This window comes from Conger conger, chromosome 12 (assembly GCF_963514075.1).
Source record: "Conger conger chromosome 12, fConCon1.1, whole genome shotgun sequence".
In the NCBI taxonomy this organism is placed as follows: domain Eukaryota; kingdom Metazoa; phylum Chordata; class Actinopteri; order Anguilliformes; family Congridae; genus Conger; species Conger conger.
The window spans coordinates 29985868-30004661 of NC_083771.1; the positions used below are offsets into that span (position 1 = coordinate 29985868).

At 42.1% G+C, this 18794-nt stretch overlaps 2 protein-coding genes across 3 annotated transcripts; both read right to left on the reverse strand.

Moving 5' to 3' along the window:
• Positions 1–191: 191 nt before the first annotated feature.
• LOC133142097 (14 kDa phosphohistidine phosphatase-like) lies at positions 192–3436 on the reverse strand. The gene is made up of 3 exons (XM_061263074.1): positions 3175–3436; positions 2599–2726; positions 192–2211 (listed from the first exon to the last, which is right to left on the reverse strand). Exons 1-3 carry the CDS (start codon positions 3383–3385, stop codon positions 2119–2121), a joined length of 432 nt encoding a protein of 143 aa, XP_061119058.1. The 5' UTR covers positions 3386–3436; the 3' UTR covers positions 192–2118.
• A 3190-nt stretch (positions 3437–6626) lies between these two features.
• On the reverse strand, positions 6627–17271 carry LOC133142328 (ectonucleoside triphosphate diphosphohydrolase 2-like). Of its 2 annotated transcripts, none has more exons than XM_061263491.1 (9): positions 17051–17271; positions 13546–13663; positions 12590–12740; positions 11358–11517; positions 10399–10626; positions 8938–9207; positions 8561–8680; positions 7895–8029; positions 6627–7698 (listed from the first exon to the last, which is right to left on the reverse strand). In XM_061263491.1, exons 1-9 carry the CDS (start codon positions 17165–17167, stop codon positions 7489–7491), a joined length of 1509 nt encoding a protein of 502 aa, XP_061119475.1. In that variant the 5' UTR covers positions 17168–17271; the 3' UTR covers positions 6627–7488. The 2 variants fall into 2 exon arrangements, with proteins under 2 accessions (XP_061119475.1, XP_061119474.1); XM_061263490.1 differs by lacking the exon at positions 17051–17271 and adding an exon at positions 14235–14468.
• Between the last annotated feature and the right edge of the window lie 1523 nt (positions 17272–18794).

The window sequence follows — 18794 nt, forward strand, 5'->3', positions numbered from 1 at the left end:
CCTGCAGTCTACCTGCATCAACTGTGCATAGAGGATATAATGATGTAATAACTGTGTGCAACTCAGTTACATTTTCAGACTTTGTGTGTTGCTTTCTTATTGTCTCCCAAATGAGAAATATGAGAAACATCTCATTCTGAGGTACTGGACGTGAAAGTTTGCCACCAGAATCATCCACAAAGACAAAAATAGAAATGGTTTTAAATTTTAGTTTCAGTTAATTTAAGTGTACATTTTCTTACATTTTATACAGTTAAAGAGGGTCAAAATAAGCCCACACAACACATGCAAAGTTGGTACAGGACTTCTGAAAACAAAGAATTATGTTTATTGCATGTTTACTATTTAATCCCACCAAAATAGAAAATAAAAAAAAAACCATACAGTATCAAGATTAAAAAAGGGGGAACTGATTTTTAAGAGATGTCAAACACTGAATGGGGTCGCATTGACCCCAAACATAGCAGGAGGGTTAAAAGAAGCTGCATGCATTGAGATGTGGCATCCAACAAGGGCCATTTGGACACTAACCTTCAGACCTACAATGTGTGTGATGTACAGCAATTGAAACATAGCTTAGATACGAGTTTGATATCAATTGGATGTTGAAATGTCCTGCTCAGGGCCAGAAGTGCTGACATGCACACATTTGAGGCATATCAGACTGCATTTATGACAAGTGTGTGTGCACATGAAATTAAACTGTAGAAGCAAACTGTGAAATATGAAAGAAAAAAATATGTATCTTTTTTTATGACATGTTGAAGGTTTGACAAAGGTTTGACTAACTCTGGGTGTTCATTTCAGAGTATAATCACATGGGCAAATAATAACTATCAAGAATCATCCATAACTCACTGTGTGTATGTGTGCGTGTCTGTATGTGTGTGTGTGTGTCTGTTTATGGCAGCAGCCCCATTTTGAAACCCTCATAAGTGTAGGTCAGAGATTAAATATGTTATCCTGAGGTGTCAGGAAGTAATAACCCTCCTGAATGTAAACCAGGGACAGACAAATATGTATGCACACAAGCATGCACAAACATCCAATAACAGTGTACAAGACAAGCATAGGTCTCAATCCCACTTATCAGTCAAAGTGTAAAAAATGGTGCTAAGATGCAAAACAACCTAAGCAAGTATATGAATCAGGCTCTTCTTAACACATCAGAACTTTACAGGTGATGAGGCTGCTAGAATGACAGAAGTTGTTTTTAATCTCCGTATGTTAGCACTTCCTCCCATGCCAATTGTGATGAAATTGTAATGACAAATAAGGATGATCGACATTTATTGCGGACTTCATTTTATTTTAATTAAACTTTTTACAGGGGCCGCACTGAATCCATTAAGTATGCAATAAATCCTTTTTATTCAGATAAAACACACATGCGGAAGTTACTTTGAGTAATTAATAACTATTTATAGTTATACAGAGCGTCATCGATCATTATTATTATTTGTTGCATTTTCCATGCAGTCAGCCACTGAAAATAAAACCCAGAGCGAATCAAACCCTAAGATTTGTGAATCACCATGGAACACATATTTATTTTCATCCTTTCCACTTTCCATTTGCGGATTCATTTTGCATCCTTACAGATTATGAAAATGGAAATGTATTATGCATCTGTAAGCTTGCAATTGATCCAAAATCATTTATGCGCATACTTTTTAAATATTTCTTTTCACTGTTACAGCTACAAAAAAAGCACTTAACTAAAACATTCAAATATTAGGTAGGCCTATATTTACACAAACATAAATATAAATAAAAAGTCTGTTGGCGGCAACAAACCAACAGGGCCAAATGTAACATAAGATTAAGCCTCACATTCCACTATTCCAGCTGGAATGACAGCCTCTATTCTCACAATTCAGGAAACATTCCAGTTAAAAAATATGGCAGTGGTTCAAGCCCAACTTAGTTCAAATCTTTGCCAAGTACTTGGTGGTGATTAATGCTCACTACAATACATAGAAACTTAAAAAACTCAACACTCCTCCATCACAAGCCCAGTGTTATTCTTCCACAGCAACCCGTTCAGCAAATCCAGCCAGGTGTGTCCAGGCCGGCTCTGCTCCAGTGCATTTCTGAGCCACTGCTGCCAGACCATGGTCAGTACCCCTCGTCAGCCCAGGTCACCTCGTAACTAGGATACCGAATCTTCAGCTTCTCTGTGGTAATAGAGTGATTGGCCCGGCCAAATCCCTGCAAGAGAGAAGCCAGAGGGGCAGATTCATACATTTTGTCCTCACTGTGTTGACTGGAAAAAAAAAAAAGATCACACTTTGAATGGAATGCATCTATTGGTTTAATGGCAGGTTATAGTTGGCAAAATAACTAGCTTCACAACAGTACATTATTAATAAAACTGCATTCAAATGTAGTAGAGTCCAAAACCATGAGGATTGCTGCTACAGGATATGAGCCTTGAGGACCAATTCACCAAAAAACACAAACACATTTCAGCGAAGCTATCTGGATGGACAGACAGTACTCCGAGAAACATACCTTAATTTCATTTTTGGGTGAACTGGCCCTTTAAGTGTATGATTACCTAGGATAACACACATGGAGTAGGCATAGCAAATTTACCATGGAGTAGCCATAGACATGAAGCTTCTTGGCTTGGCTGTCGTGCTTAATTCTTCCCCCACCCAAACACTCGCAGTCAACTCCGCCTCCCTTCTCGAGTTCAGTGGCTACCCGTTCGTAGATATCAGCTGGGAAGGACAAACGTGCAAACACGTCGAGAATACATTTATTTAGTCTGCAAACGCTGTGAGAAAACACGTCTTTAGTGTGCAAGTCATAAAGGTGCAGGCTGACGTTCAATTCATGTATTTTTCTCGAGAAGCACTTCCGTTAGATCTGTATTTCTGCCGAGAGCTTCATACAGGCTGAAATCGCTCGCCATGCCAAAATAATTAACCAACTAATTTAACGTTACCCAACTAGACAAATTAAGACAGTTTGCTAGCTACAATGTAACTTGCTGAATTCGTCCATCCGTCTTCACACAGTCATCCTCGATACACCTGTTATCTTGACTACTAAATTTGCGCACGCTGCAGACAAGTGTTTTCGCTACAAAAGCAAACAAACATTAAAAGCCTAGTCAGACAAAAAAAAACAACAACATTTAATGAATTCACCGACTTCGGCTCATACCGTGATAGTTTGCCCATGCATAACCTCGTACAATATCGATACTCGAGTCATCCCCTTTTTCAGAGCTGCGTACTCGTATAAGGACGTATTTAAAAACGCCGTCCGGAGTGATGTCCACCTGGGGAATATTTGCCAGCCGTTCAGCAGCCATGACAACAGTCCAGAATAAAACGAGTAATTTGGTCCATTCCTTTCCAGCCACTGTGTGCATTTGTGTCTGATGTCCGTGAGGCCGCTGATCTGAGCTCCGTTCCTGGCACAATTGAAGATTTCCGGTTGAGATTTATCAAAATAAAAGTTGGGTAAATACAATTATTTATGAACGATAATTTTGTCGTTTTTTTTCTACAATTGGATATAACTGTGATTGCAGAGGATATAAGATTGTACACTCATTTCTATAAAACCTGTTTGTCAGCATTTGTGCTGCATTTCATGTGTGGCCCAAGCATGCATTGATATACACTGTCAGTTCACGACCAGCTTATCATCATAGATGATTACTGCAATAATTTAAAATGGTTGCCAAATGAAAGGGGTATAAATTTAATCTAAGGGCCCATATCTTTAAGATTGTGTACAGGGCGGCCTATAGTGTTGTGGTTAAGGTACATGACTGGGACCCGCAAGGTTTGTGGTTCGAATCCCAGTGTAGCCACAATAAGATCCGCCCAGTCGTTGGGCCCTTGAGCAAGGCTACATGGCACCAGGGGAGGATTGTCTCCTGCTTATAACAATAGATGATCCAACCCTGCGATCATTTAAAAATTCAATGAAGCATATCAGAGGTACAGTTTAAAAAAGTAATTTCATAATTTTCAGTTAATTTTGCATAATCTTTCAGTGTTTTACATCCATCAATCTGTTATTAGGGAGTTCTTGGGGATGGATTGTGCAATCCCATGAAGTGAGGACTGAACACTTTATAAAAAGACATGCATGTAGGGTTAGGTATACCTGTGACCAAAGCACTGGTCTCAGAATTGGAATTGATCCCCATCTATAAACGTCTAGAATCCGTCGGTAATTCTAAGGTATTTTTTTTAAAGCAATTCCTATGTTTGTTTAACATTCTATATATGTTTTATGATGCCCACAGATAATGCTTACAGTAAAATAGCAATACAGTAACACAAGTAATTCAATAATACAAGTCATCCTTGGTCTAATCTGTCCACAAGACCCTTTATCAGACTTTTTTCGGTATGACTTAGCAAAGGCACTATATCGCCTTGGGATCCCCTGGGATGATTTAGAGGCAGTTGCTGGGGAGAGGGACTGGGGAAATAATTGCAATAACATGCTCAACTGTAGCAACAGTAATATGTGCTTGAAGTTTTAAAAAAATCAGTGGGCTGTTGCTGCGGGTAACAAATGCAAGTAAACACATTCACTGATTGGTGCATTTAATCGCTTCAGTCAATCACAGAAAGAAAGACTGTTTTTTGCCTTTAATGGAAAAATTGTTAGAAATAGATCATGCTCAAATTGCGTTGCTAGTTATCATGTGTTTGTTTTATTTAATTAAAGTTTGTTTTGGCAGCCTACATCATTCAGTTCCTTGTTTTATTTTTAAAAAATCCTACTTGTTGATCTGGGTGTGGCTGAAACTGATACTTCATACGTCATTAGGTGAGAGGAAGGAATGTGACCTGGAAGGAATGTCAATGTCATCGCATGTATAGAATGCCAAAGATGCTGACTGGCATAAATCAGTAAATCATAAATCATACCTGTCATCAAGGTCATACAGAGAGATAATTATATTTTGCTTAATAATATGTCTATGTGTATTATGAAGGCTCTTGGAAAGCCAGCCCTTTTAATAGTCTTGTTATCTTAACATTGGAAAATGCTACCGAGGTAAAACTATAGGTAGTAGCAGAAGAGCATCTCTGAGTGCACAACTCATTATAACTCAAAGTGGCTAAGCTACAGCAGTAGAAGTCTACAAAAAAAGTCTAATAAATATCAATAAAGTGCTCGGTGAGTGTATGTGTGCCGGATAAAGTTGACAGTTATTGTAGCCTACTGTAATGACATCACTAATTAAATATGCCTTCAAGTATTTGATTGAAGATAGTCAGTTATTGCTTTGTAGCTGACTACAATCAATATTTGACAATTTGGATAATGAATCAAATCTGAAAGAACTGATAATACGTCTATTATAGCCCACACTTGAAGAAATGTTGAATTAACAACGCAAATTGTTTAAAAGTGTAAGAAAAACCACACTCATTTAAAAAAATATTAAATAAAACTTTCAGTTAGAAAACAAGGGGCTAAGTAGCAGGAATGTCTAGGCATGCTGCTAAACATAATATAGGCCTAATTGTGATGTTTGCATGCACAACACCCCTCAGTTGGACAACTTGATTGCTAAGATGAAATGAAACTCCAGCTTGGCTGGGTCGGTAAGAAAGTAAAGAAGCAGAAGAATGACACTTAGAGAAACAATACCAAAAAGTTGAGCGGTCCCCACCCTATAGCTATGCAAATGAGCTGCTAGCGAACTGACAAAACATGCCTGGGCCACATTGGAAATACAGCAACAATAGCTGGGAGCATAATTTAAGAGAATTAAAAGTATAATATTATAGATATCGGTCAATAGATTTAATGCATGCCACTTTTTATTTGGTAATATATTTTATTACCTAGCCTACATCATAATTACAAGTCAAATAGCAAGCTAGCTGCTTCCTGATTTTCATAAATTGTATCAGAAATGTATTTTTTAAATGGTAATTCTGTTAATTCTGTTACTCCGTAACTTTTATTTTGACGAAAACCTATATGAAGTTTCCACCGGAAGTTCTGTACAGGAAGTCTAATTGTTGCTAGCTTCACGGAGCTGCTGCTATTGAGGCCTTTTCGAATAGGAAAAAAACAACTGAAAATCATGTTATCAAATAGAGTGAGCACCATAATTCATAGGACACTTTTTTTTTTTTTTTCGTTCTGTGCTCTAGTACTTTGAGTTCAAAAGCATACAATCACAATGATGTTGATGTGCAGACTGTCAGCTTTAATTTGAGGGTATTTTCATCCATACCGGATGAATCGTTTAGGAATGACAGCACCTTTTGTACATGATGCCCCCATTTTAGAACTAAAATAACAGAAAATATGTCACTGTCCAATTAATTATGGTGCTCACTTTACATGACATGATGGGCCAATACTCATTCCTGACCAGTGATGATGATACTGTGTTGTTGGTGACGTTCTCCTTTCGGGTGGACTAACTGTGGTGATTTTTCTTAACATGCCACAACATCCTGAAAACAGTTGACATGGTTCCTGGTTTCCAGGGACAAAATTATCCTATCTAAGTCATCTAATCAGCACCCTATTATTTCATTATAGGCTATTATTTATTTTTAAATGATGACAACTGTAGTACCCATTGTTGGTTAGTCATTATACAAAGCAGATGTACACAATAATAATAAAAATATTAACTTTTATTTTATGCAGCATAAAACGTTTTACACTGGCAATACACATTTTGTGTGAAAATTTACATTTAAGCACTTTAAGCACTTTTTATGTTGCTTTGTTTTTGTAAAACATAAGACAAGCATAGTTTGGTATGGTCAAGTCTAAATGTGAACTCATGGTTGTTATGGTTGCCAACTGTGACCAAAGTGAATGAATATTAACAAAAACGAAGAATGTGAGTATGAAGACAGATAAATGTAAAAAGAAAATCTAGTGGCAATCTTAGCACATTCAAAACAAATATAAAAATCAAGATTTTATTAAACACAAATGTGTTAATTACAAGGTGTTAAATCCCTCCCCAACCCACCCCACTGTTAAGAATGACTATAATACATGGGAGGCATTGTATTGCATATTTGCATGTCATTTGAATTGTCTTAGGTGAGTGTTTGCCAAAGGAGAAGAACTTTAAGACGCTTCTTTTTAATCAAAGATAGTAACACACATGGGTCTGTGATAGTTGTTAGGACTGGTTGAATGTGTGTGAATTCTGGAAATAAGCCTCATAATGGCCTGTAATGGCCAGTGTTTGTTTTTTCCTTCATCCATTATACTACACAGTCCTTCAGACAAAGGAATCCAGAAAATTCTGAAAATGCTATATTTTACATAGTTCTTGCATTTGCCCAATTCGTCAAGTGGTGTTTGGCTCTGTGAACGAAGAAAGTATGAAAATTAAGTCCAATACATATTTTCTGAAAATTATATTGTTGGATTTGCCAGAGACTTTGATGCCGGCACTATTCACAGCAGTACACAGTGTGTGAGCGTCTTGGCCCCCCCCGCGTCGCCCTCTAGTGGTGGTTAGACACAATTGCTGTCCTGGTTTTTCCTGCGAGAGGTGAGTAGGAGGAGGTATCCCAGACCAGCGATGAGGAGGAGGACACAGAGGAACAGCAGGGTGCCCCAGGCGCCTGGATGAAGGGCCTTCCTCAGCCCCGGGCTCTCCCCCGGTAACAGGCTACTCAGGGTCAGCATGTACCCCAGGGCCCAGCCTACGGAGGCTCCCCCCGCCTGCGGGAGCAACACAGCACAACACAGTCACACAGCCGAACAATAGGAGTCACGTGAACTGGCAGCGCTTATACAATGGGCTGGCTTTTTGGAAAGGAGACTGTGAGTGCACAGTTGACCAGCAGGGGTTGCTGGTGAGCACTGAGGCACAGTTATCCTACCAAAATGATTCCCTCCCTCTCCTGGTGAGGCTCACCTTGCTCTGGAAGGAGACGCGGGGGAGCGAGAGCTCGTCAAACTTGTATCCTTGCAGTAAAAGCACCTGGATGTACACGGAGGCGGGACAGTAGTGCTGCAGACGTTTCTCCTGACTGGGAGCCATGGCCAGCATCTGACTCAGAGAGAGGCGTGAAGAAGGACAGGGAAAGAAAGAAGAAAAGGAGGAAGGAGATAGAAAAAGAGATACCGGTATAAAGCGGCCAAACGGATGTACTGTGTGATTTTGAAGAGTGTAACGGTGAACACAAACACTCATGTACACATACACACACAAGCACACACGCATGCATAAACACACGCATGCACACGTATGCACATTCACGTATGCATACACACACGGGGACACACACGCATGCACATGCATACACACACACACAAGCGCACACACGCATGCATATGCACACGCATACACACACACAGGGACACACGCATGCACATGCACACACATACACACACAAGCACACACATGCATGAATATGCACACATGCATACACACACAAGGGGACACACACGCATGCACACGCACACAAACACTCAGACACACAAGTACACACACGCATGCATATGCACACACGCATACACACACACTGGGACACACGCATGCACACACACACACACACACTCACACACAGCGCAGCGGTACCTCCTGGAAGGTCAGGTTACAGACAGCGCGGGCTGCTTCCTCCAGCTGAGTGGGGCTGCTGACAGTGATGCCTGTCGTGAGCTTCAAGAATGAGTGAACATAGTAGAACGCTGCAAAGGCCTAAGAAAAAGGGAGAGAAGGAGAGAAAAAGCAAAAAACTTAATGTGCAGGAAGACTGTGGGTGCTCAATTTACCAGCAGGGGTCACTGTTGAGCAATGAAACAAGGTCATCCTCAGTGACCGAGTCACCCTCCCTGGTTGATGCTATTGGGGGCTACTGGCCACAATCAGCACCGGCACAGTCCAGATTCAATCCACACACAAGTGCCATAACAGGATAATAACCCCGGCAGACGGCAGGGCCACCCCTCCCTCACCATGAAGTCTCCGCTGACGTTGGGCTGGAAGACCTGGTCGAAGGAGCACTGGGAGAAGGAGCAGCGGCCGAAGCTGAAGAGCTCGGTCACGTTGCCCAGGCATTGCTGGTAGTGGCCAGAGCCGAGCACGGTCACTGGAGCTCGGGGGTCGTACGGGGTCGGCTTCCTCTCCGCCGTGCACGGCGAGTCGAACACCTTCCCCATCGCCGTGGAGACGCTGTGGCCAGCAGGAAAGCAGGGGTGGGTGACAGTGCTCGGGTAGCCCTGGGTCTGTGAGTGGGAGAGACAGAGAACAGGGGTGGGGTGGGGTGAGGGGTCAGCACAGCTGGGCTCAATTCCATTTCAGTTCAGCCAATGAAGGAAATTACTCAAATTGAATTCATAAAAAATCTCCCATAGCGTTCTGTGAGTATACTTTAAAATGTACCGTTTATATTTCTGTTATTTTCCTGAAACTGTCCAAATTGAAATGGAACTGACCACCAAACCTGACTCTTACACTTTTGATTCCTGCTCTTCTTCATTTTATGTCACCCCTCTGTGTTTGCTTTAAGGTCTGTATTTAACACCAAACAGATATTCACCACCGGTAAAATTTATACTTATTTAAACAGCAATTTTTAAATCTCTCATCAGGCATCTCTTGAGAAGAAAAAAAGCGATATGTGAAAAAATCACAGAATGAATGAAGTGTATTATTTTCTATATTATAAAATAAGATAACCATTTATTGTCTCAAAGAAAAATTTGTGGAAAGTTGTGGATCTGCTACAATACATACTCACAGCTTAAATTTTTTGTTTAAAGATATTTTTTAGGCCTTTTTCAGCTTTATTGGACAGTATATAGTGTAGAGAGACAGGAAGAATGGGAGTGAGAGAGAGGGGAAGACAAATGTCGGACGGTCGGATTCAAACCGCCGACGTCGCGGCTCGCAATGAGCATGCGGTCAGTGCTCTACAGGCTGCGCCACCGAGACACCCCACAGCTTACATTTACGAAACAAACAAAACGTAATTGACCGTGGAACCTGAGAGAATTCATATCTATTGAACTTCCAGTTTGGCAACCTTTACCTTCTGCCATATCCTCATATTCTTGATGAAGAACATGATTTGGGTCAGCAGTCATTTTGAGAGCCTGCTTTATCACTGTCTCTTCAAAGATCTGCTGAAGATCTTATGCGTCAATATTGCTACTATTGTCACCCAGTAGTGGACAAATTTTCTACTCGGCACAGGATGCCTCAGTCAGGCTTCTACTGCGAGTCAGTGAGGGAAACAAGTCGAAATTGAGTTCATGAACTGAAAAAATTATGATAATGTTCTATGAGGATTTATCCCTGAATCCCCTGAATTTCAGTTTGTTTCCTCAGCACGAGCTGAAATGGAAAAGACCCAAACTCGGGAGAGTGTCAGCGGTCCGTTTCGCCACGCGCTCGTTCAGCAGGACGCCCCCTACCTGCAGCAGGAGGGCCAGTAGCCTGCGCAGCATCTGGTCCTGGCCGTAGCACAGGAAGCTGTGTGTGTAAAGCCTGTAATCCTGGCCGTAAAGACGCAGGGTCATGCTGTTCTTCTGGTCCTCCACTGTGTCCCGGGTCGAGAAGGTGATCTGGGTGGAGGCGCCCCCGAAATCCAGAGCCCCCACGGTCCCCCTGCCCGGGCTCAGCCAGCGGCCCACATAGCCATACTGGGGATGGGGGGGAGAGGGCACCGAGCATGGGCATGAGCTGCACTTCCTCAAATGACCACCAGAGGCCCCCAACGAACCTCCAGTGTTGTGAAATACTGGAGACAATTACGTAAAAAGAGGTAACAACTGATCACGTAAAAGCTGAGGTGAATCAATCTCCTAAATACGATGTTTTATGCAAGAGTTTAAGTTCTTTCATACTTTTTTTAATTAAACACAATGCAGGTTTGTCCTTATCACCTTATCATTTGCCTGTCTTCTTCATTATCTACAAAATGGTGGTTTTTAGTGGCCATGTTTCCACACTTTCACCAATTGGGAGCTTATGGATTTGTCCTCTTTATTTTGTCTTTATTCTTTATTTTGATCAGTTAAAACATTTTATTAAACATTCTTATTCTTCATGACGTATGTACATATTTCTGACATAATGTGGCTTAAGAGGGTAAAAACATGAAAAGCACATAATTATGAAAGCTTGTTAAAATTCTGAGAGTGTAACTGTGATTGGAATGAAAAGCAGCATTCAAGAGTGGTACCCCCAGGCTCAGCTGCACAACAAGGAATGTCCACTAGGGGGCCTCAAACCACTGCCTGATTGGTCACTTGCACAGCACCAACACTGACTGAAATCACAGTCAGCATTTTCCTTTGAGTTATGATCAGTAGCCTGGAATAGCTGAGAGGGATTCACCCCAAATACCCTCACTGTTCATGGCTGTGGTTACCTTGATGAAGTTCTCCAGCAGGTAGTTGACGGTGACCCAACCATATGCCCCTTCCTCCTGGCCACTCAAAATGGCTGCACCTCGGAAGTTGAAAGGATAGGACTTGATTTTGTCACCCACTTCCTGCAGAATTTCCTTTGAAACACTGGGGTCTGAGATTCTGCGAGAATAAGAGAGAGATGGATGCAGGAGAGTGAGGGCATATGTCAGACTATGTATGACTGCTGGGTGTTTTCTTGTGGTACACACCAGTGTCCGCAGGTGCGCAAATAAAGCAAGAGCATTTATGAGTTTAAATCATTTCTGTCAGTCAGTGTTCATGTATGTATATGTGAGTGTGAAACTGTGTGTGTGTGTGTGTGTGTTTGCGTGTGTGTGAGTGATAGTGAATCATGTCAGGATAGAACCGTCACTGATTTAGAACCGTCACCAAACCCCATCTCTCTCTCTCTCTCTCTCTCTCAGATGCACAGACATTTCTCTCTCCTGACACACTCTCTCAAAACACACACACAGACAGACACTCTTACAGACACACACACTGCATGCCTGTGTATACTTACCAGCTACGACTATATTTAGCTTTATGCAGCCTCAGTAATGATGAATGTAGAAGACTAATGCCAAAATAGGAATGTGCAACCCGGCAATCCATTACATTACATTCAATGTAATTTGGCTGACTCTTTTATCCAAAGCAACTTCCAGGTGATCAGACTAAGCTGGAGACAATCCTCCCCTGGAGCAATGCAGCGTTACAGGCCTTGCTCAAGGGCCCAATGACTGTGCGGATCTTATTGTGGCTACACTGGGGATCGAACCGCCGACCATGCGGGTCCCAGTCATGTACCTTAACCACTACACCCCACCTTTTATGAGTTTATGTATAGCTCAACCCATCTCCTTACCCACTACTCACTGACATAACTCACTTCTTTAGATAGGAATCATTTCAGATAAGAGGGGACCAGTCAAATTCTTAGTGCTTTATAAGTGCGTGTGTTTGCGTGCATGCGTGTGTGTGTGTATGCGTGCGTGCGTGTGTGCTTGTGTACGTGTGTGTTTGTGTGTGTTTGCGTGCGTGTGTGTGTGTTTGCATGCGTGTGTGTGTGTTTGCGTGCGTGTGTGCTTGCGTGCACGCATGTGTGTGTTTGTGTGTGTGCATGTGTGTGTGTTTGCATGTGTATGTGTGTTTGCGTGCGTGTGTGTGTGTCTGGGGTAATTCCACTCACGTCAGCAGCCTCATCCCTGCTGTTGCTCCCAGGTACACAGGAGTGAGGACATGTCTGGATTTTGGGATGTCCTTCACCGCCTTCTGCAGGCAAGTCTGCAGACTGCGCCCTGCACCCCCCTGCTGTCCTGCATAGCTGGAGATTCCCCCTCCTGCAGCATACAGTAACACTCTGCTTACTCTGTCCTATCCCACAACCCCCTTTAGAGGCTGAGGCATAGGCTGCCTGTACTGTCAGCAAAAATGGCCACACAGAGGATTAGCCTCACAGTTCGGGATAAACAGTTGTTAGTTCATAGGAAAAGGCAGCAGCAAAGCCTCCCGCTTACCGAAGCTTGACCATTTGACAAATAATAGTGGGTTCCTACGGTCTGAACCAACTTGGGAGCTTTAGGAAAGTGTGGGTTTCGAATTGTGGAAAGCTAAAGTGAGGATTGGTTCTCCCTCGCTGGAACTTTGAGAGCCCCAGTTCTTTAAAAAAAAAGAAAGAAAATAAAACTATTGTTGTTATGGGAACAGGACTTGGACAGTGGTAGGGTCTTTCAAGCATGGATGCCTTCCACAGTAAACTGGTGTTTATGGTTGTTTGTTTGTTTTTTTTGAAAATTCCACAGCTTTCGAAAATCAAGCAACATGATAAGACACGTTTTTGGGACAATCACAAAGCTAAATTCTCTGCCTGCCCTGACCGATAGCTCATGAAATGTCAAGTATGCCTTCAGGAAACATGTGCAATCTGGATGGATGATTCTGGAAGAAAACGGAGCTGAGGGCGTCATATCTCCATCTGGCTAAGGGCTTATAGGTGGACAGAGGTGTTTTTGTTATTTGTTGCTGTTAGTTTCGGGCCATTCTGAGTGCATGCTCTCCTGTTCCAGAAACACGGAGCAGCAGCGGCGTAGTGTAGGCGGTTAAGAGGGGGGATAAGACGCCCACACAGGAGCCTTGCGTGCTCACCCTTGACGTGACACTCGCCGTGCTGTGTGACGATGCCAGTGCCATTCTGCTTGTCCGCCGGCCACTTGTAAATGTACATGGCTGTGTGGGAGGAGCCTGCATCCAGGACTATACCATACTAGCAGGGGAGAGAGAGAGAGGGCATTATTACATCATCAAAACACTCAGGACTATACTATTCCTCAGATACTATATAAGTGGCAGATATTATTAATACAGAGTTTCCACACTTTACATGACAATACAGGGAAACGTTTGATAGGAAAACGTTGATTTCATTTCTCTCATGATTCACATCATGATCTGACAAAGTTACCACGAGGCCATGACAATGGTTATTCTGCACTATAATATAGCACCAGGAAATTCTATGTAAGCTGTGAATATATCTTAATTAATTATCACCCATGTATTGTATTGTGTATTTGTTTATTATTCAGTGCATTGTATTTGCCCAAACTATTTTATAGCTGCTTTTTGGTTGGTCTGTTCTACAGGGTTCATGTTTTTATCGATGTGGTCACTTCTAGCACTTGCAACTGTATATCCCTCTAGGGATTTCAGTGCACTTGTCCCTGGTTATGGGTATGCACTTTGCTGCATTTCACTCTTTATAAGAGTGTATGTTAAATGCCTATAATACAATGCAATGTAATTTAGCAATTGTGTGCATTGTCTCTCTCTCATACCCTCTTTCTCTGTCTTTCTCCCCTGTGTCTTCCCGATACATGCTGTTCTTTTGGATGGGTGGGATGGGTTTGGGGGACTCCCTCTGCAGTGGGAGCCAGAAGCCGGAGGCAGTGCAGCCGTGTGTGTGAGAGCTGAAAAGCGACCAATGAACTCTGACCCCTTCGATGGGGAGAGACTTGGAAAACGGCCCCCATTAACTCCATCTATCTTTCTCCTCTCAGCAGCTGCATTCAACACTCTCTCTCTCTCTCTCTCTCTCTCCCTCTCATCTCTATCTCTGATTATTACAGTATCATGTTCAGTCTATTCAGATGGGTGGTAGGAAACCTTATTTTGCTCTTATAAGGCCCGATCTTACCAAGTGTATAAAACGGACAACGACTGCACGTCTGGCTGCTGACATTTGTAGCTCTCTCTGTACACCCTGAAAGAGTGCCCCCGCTCCAAAGAGCTGGCACAAAACACTGCCACCACAAACAAAGGGAAACTAAGAGCTTCCCCTGCACTTTCTCCCTCTGAGTGAGCGCCATGATGGAGAGAAAGACCAGGAGAATGAGAAACGAAGAGGGCGAGAGAAAGAAATCTGGCAGCACAATCTACAACTGCCTCACAGCCTGAGAGAACATAATTCCTAACCTCTATTCCTGAGAAAGATAAAGGGAGGGAGGGGGATGGGGGTCAGTTTTTTAAGAATTTTAGAGAAACAAAATGGGACAGTTTAAGAAGAAGAATGACAAGAACAAGGACATGAATGAGCTTTGGGAGGTGGAGCTCCCCACTACTGTTAGAACAGCAGGGTCACTGTCTACAGTTAAACGACGGAAACAGACCTCTTCAGATTGCACATCTTGGTTATGCAATGTTTAACTTCATATCCTCAGGCTAATTTGTTATGTCAAGCACTACATCTCCCTGTTGCACCTACTACTACTACTACTACTACTAAACTTCATGTTTTAGGTTTATGTCCTGACTACTACTGTCATCCGTGATAATGGTGACTTGGTATCAGCTCTGCTTATCCTTATGTAGACAATGATGTAAGTTGCTCTGGATAAGAGAATCTACTAACTGCCTGAATGCAATGTGATGTAATGCATGAATGAAAGACAAGGGCCTGAAACACGGTCATAGACAGAGAGACAGAAGAGCAGGCAGACACAAACAGAGAGAAACAAACAACAGGATGAGTGAAATAGGTGGCGTATGCGTGCGTCTGTGTGCAAGTGTATATGTGGGCGTGCGTCTGTGTGCGAGTGTATATGTGGGCGTGCGTCTGTGTGCGAGTGTATATGTGGGCCTGCGTCTGTGCATATGTGTGAGGTTGTGTGAGTGTGTGTGTGTGTGTGTGTGTGTGTGTGTGTGTGCTGCATGCACTGGCAAGCCCACAGTTCAAAAGGAATAATTGGAAAAATAATGCAGCAGAAACATTCCCACAGCACCGCCTCTGGACACTCCACTCAAACCCAGGATCAGGCTCCGCTGTCACTCAAATTCTGCCCCATGCAAATTTGACTAGAAGTACATTTAGTGCATCCGTCCATCCTCTACAGTTCTGCACGGGCAAATTGACCTGTCCTCACATGGCTGCACTCTCATTGGCGGATGAGATGTCAAGTGACTACTAATATGGATGTAATCCAAAACAACTGCTGAATAATATCATGTGACCTCCATCTTCAGATATGTCCGCATTTAATGGGCAGCTCTTTGGGGACTCCCTGTGCAATAATAATGTAGGCTGTCAGTGCACAGATACATAACACTAAAACAATGGCTGTCTAAACATGTCGAGCATGCATGGATTCTGTCTTCATGTTCTCCATGAAGCGGACACCACATTGGGAAAACATAACCATAAAAACACCAGTCATAATTATGACATGTTCAACAGCTAAATGTTCCCAAGTAACACTTCCCTGGAGGAGAAGTCTGAAACTATGTAGAGGCACCAACCCAACCAGGTGGACAGGTGCCTTAAAAATCAGTGCACGTTATATTGCCGCAGGAAAAAAGAGTTGATCAATGAAATGCTGAATAGTTACAGCTATCATACAGTAATAAACTATAATGTAACGTAACAAAGAACATATGAATGCGAAAATAAACGTGATCTGTGAAATCCAGAAATTCCAGAAAAAAGTATGTTTCTTTCCCGTAAGACTTTCAAGGCAACTTCATAAAAAAAGTGTAACACCATGAGTTACATTAAACAGCCAGAGGAAAGTACAATGTCTTTAGCATATTAGCGCGCACATGTATTCATTTACTTCTTACTCGACGTCTAACGCTGCTAAATGCATATATGCGTCTTTAGTACAGATTACACTTTCCACTGAATGTCTTCTGCATGTTATTCAACAGTGGTGCTTATGAAGTCCAACAAGTTTTATGTAGCCTACATCTACATTGCTAATGAATCAAAATCCTCTTTAAAAACAACGCGGTCAACAAAAATACAGCAACTGCAGAATGACACCTGTAATATATTCCCGCAACCAGCTGTAAAATGAATCATATTAAAACACGTGACCACGCTACACAGTGTGGTGGTTTATTGTACAATAATAATTTAGCTAACACCACCGGCGTGAAATCATGGTGTTTACAGCAATGATCGAATGAAAAAACCGTACTTTAAAATGATATCATCGTAGTTAATTATAGTCAAGTGCAGTCTGGAAGGCGAGATGAAAGATGCTCCTTCACCGAAGCGTCTCTACGAATTTGCAGAATTCTGAGAAGTCCATTCACGAGAACACCCAATGCATTTCAAGAGCGTTCGCAGAAACACAGACTGATGCCAGAGTCTTACCATGTAATCCGGGGGTTCTTTCGCGTCTTCGGTAGGAATTGTAAGAAGTAGAATAGCTAATACCCCAAGCAACAATAAAGCGACCGGAACTACAACCTTACAGTATTGACTGGCCATGAGTGTCAATAGGTATTCTAGGGTCCCCGGTAACTAGGTCTAGTGACGGTATAGTGTTGGTAGCAGTGAATAGCTACAATTACACTTCTACAGCATGTGCGCCTGAGTGAGAGATGACTGAAGGGGCAGTAGATGTCCTAAGAATGGGTTTGGCTTCATTTACATTGTCGTCCACGCATATTAACCATTGAGTCTACTGTTGTTTAATTACTTGGGTGTCGGACAGGGCATCGTGAGTTTAAATATTAACAATAGTACCTCCGAGTTGCTTTTGGTTTAATTATCCGTTTGAGTTAATTCTGCACTACACGAAAAGCCCACATTAGCCTATATTAAATGGTTACTTGCTATGCTACAGTCCCCTCCAAAAGTATTCAAACCGCAAGTCAATTTCTTTGTTTTTGCTATACACTGAAGACAATTGAGTTTGAGGTCAAAATATGTACATGAGATGTACAGACCTTTTGTATCTGACCACCCAATTTTTAGGTGAGCAAAAGTATTGGAACATGTGACAGACAGGTGTTTCTTGTTTCCCAGATGTGTCCTTTTAGAAATTCTGAATGTCTACTCTCGGTTTTAGCCTTGGGTTTTGCCTGTGAAGACTGCATTTGTTTTAGAAAATATAAGCCAACATGAAGACCAGAGAGGTGTCTTTGGGAGAAAATCAAGCCATTTTGAAGCTTGGAAAAGAGGAGAAGACGATCAAAGCCATTGCACAAGCATTGAGGATAGCTTGTACAATTTTGAATGTCCTAAAAAACAAAGAAACTGCTGGTGTACTGATCAACAGACATCAAACAGGTCGACCAAGGACAACAACAGCAGTTGATCAGAGAAACATTGTGAGAGCTGTGAAGAAAAAACCCAAAACAGCAGTCAGTGACATCACACACAATCTCCACAGGGCAGGGGAGAAGGGATCTCAATCAATCTTTTGAAGAAGACTTAGAGAGCAGCAATAGAGGGGCTGTACCCCAAGATGAAAACCACTTGTCAGTAGTAAAAGATTGTGTGAGATTACAATTTGTACATAGATGAGCCACAAAAGTTCTGGACCAAAGTTTTATGGACAGATGAAACCAAGATTAACCAAAGTAATGGAAAGGCCAAAGTGTGGAGAAAGAAGGGATCTCCTCCTGATCCAAAACTAATCTTTACTGATGATGTAAATCATGATGGTAGCAGCAGGATTAATTCAGAAGTTTACAAAAACATTCTGTCTGCCAACTTATGGAGAAACTAATTGGGAGGAACTTCATCATGCAGCAAGACAATGACCCAAAACACACTGCCAAAACAACAAAGGACTTAATTTGGGAGAATAAGTGGAAGGTTTTAGACTGGTCAAGTCAATCACCAGACCTTAACCCAATTAAGCATACATTTCACCTCTTGAAGAGGAGATTGAAACCACTTAAATACTATCTGTTCCAATATGTTTGCTCACCTAAAAAATGGGTGGTCAGATACCAAAAATGCTATGTTCTAAGTATTAACAGGTGTAAATACAAGGAAAGAAAAGCTGAAAAGCTGTTCATCTTTTTATCTCAACCCCAAATGTATTCAGTGTATTGAAAAAACAAAGGAATTGGCCTTGCTGTTCCAGTACTTTTTGAAGGGACTA

Excerpts from the sequence above, each read along its gene's own strand:
- LOC133142097 (XM_061263074.1), bottom strand. The coding sequence starts at position 3,385 with ATGCACACAGTGGCTGGAAAGGAATGGACCAAATTACTCGTTTTATTC. Across the intron at positions 2,727-3,174 it reads TGCATGGGCAAACTATCACG|CTGATATCTACGAACGGGTA; the intron begins GTATGAGCCGAA and ends TGTCCTTCCCAG. Across the intron at positions 2,212-2,598 it reads ATGTCTATGGCTACTCCATG|GGATTTGGCCGGGCCAATCA; the intron begins GTAAATTTGCTA and ends TCTCTCTTGCAG.
- LOC133142328 (XM_061263490.1), bottom strand. The coding sequence starts at position 14,438 with ATGGAGTTAATGGGGGCCGTTTTCCAAGTCTCTCCCCATCGAAGGGGT. Across the intron at positions 8,681-8,937 it reads ACGTCAGCGGAGACTTCATG|GCCTTTGCAGCGTTCTACTA; the intron begins GTGAGGGAGGGG and ends CCTTTTTCTTAG. Across the intron at positions 7,699-7,894 it reads GCGTCTCCTTCCAGAGCAAG|GCGGGGGGAGCCTCCGTAGG; the intron begins GTGAGCCTCACC and ends TTGCTCCCGCAG.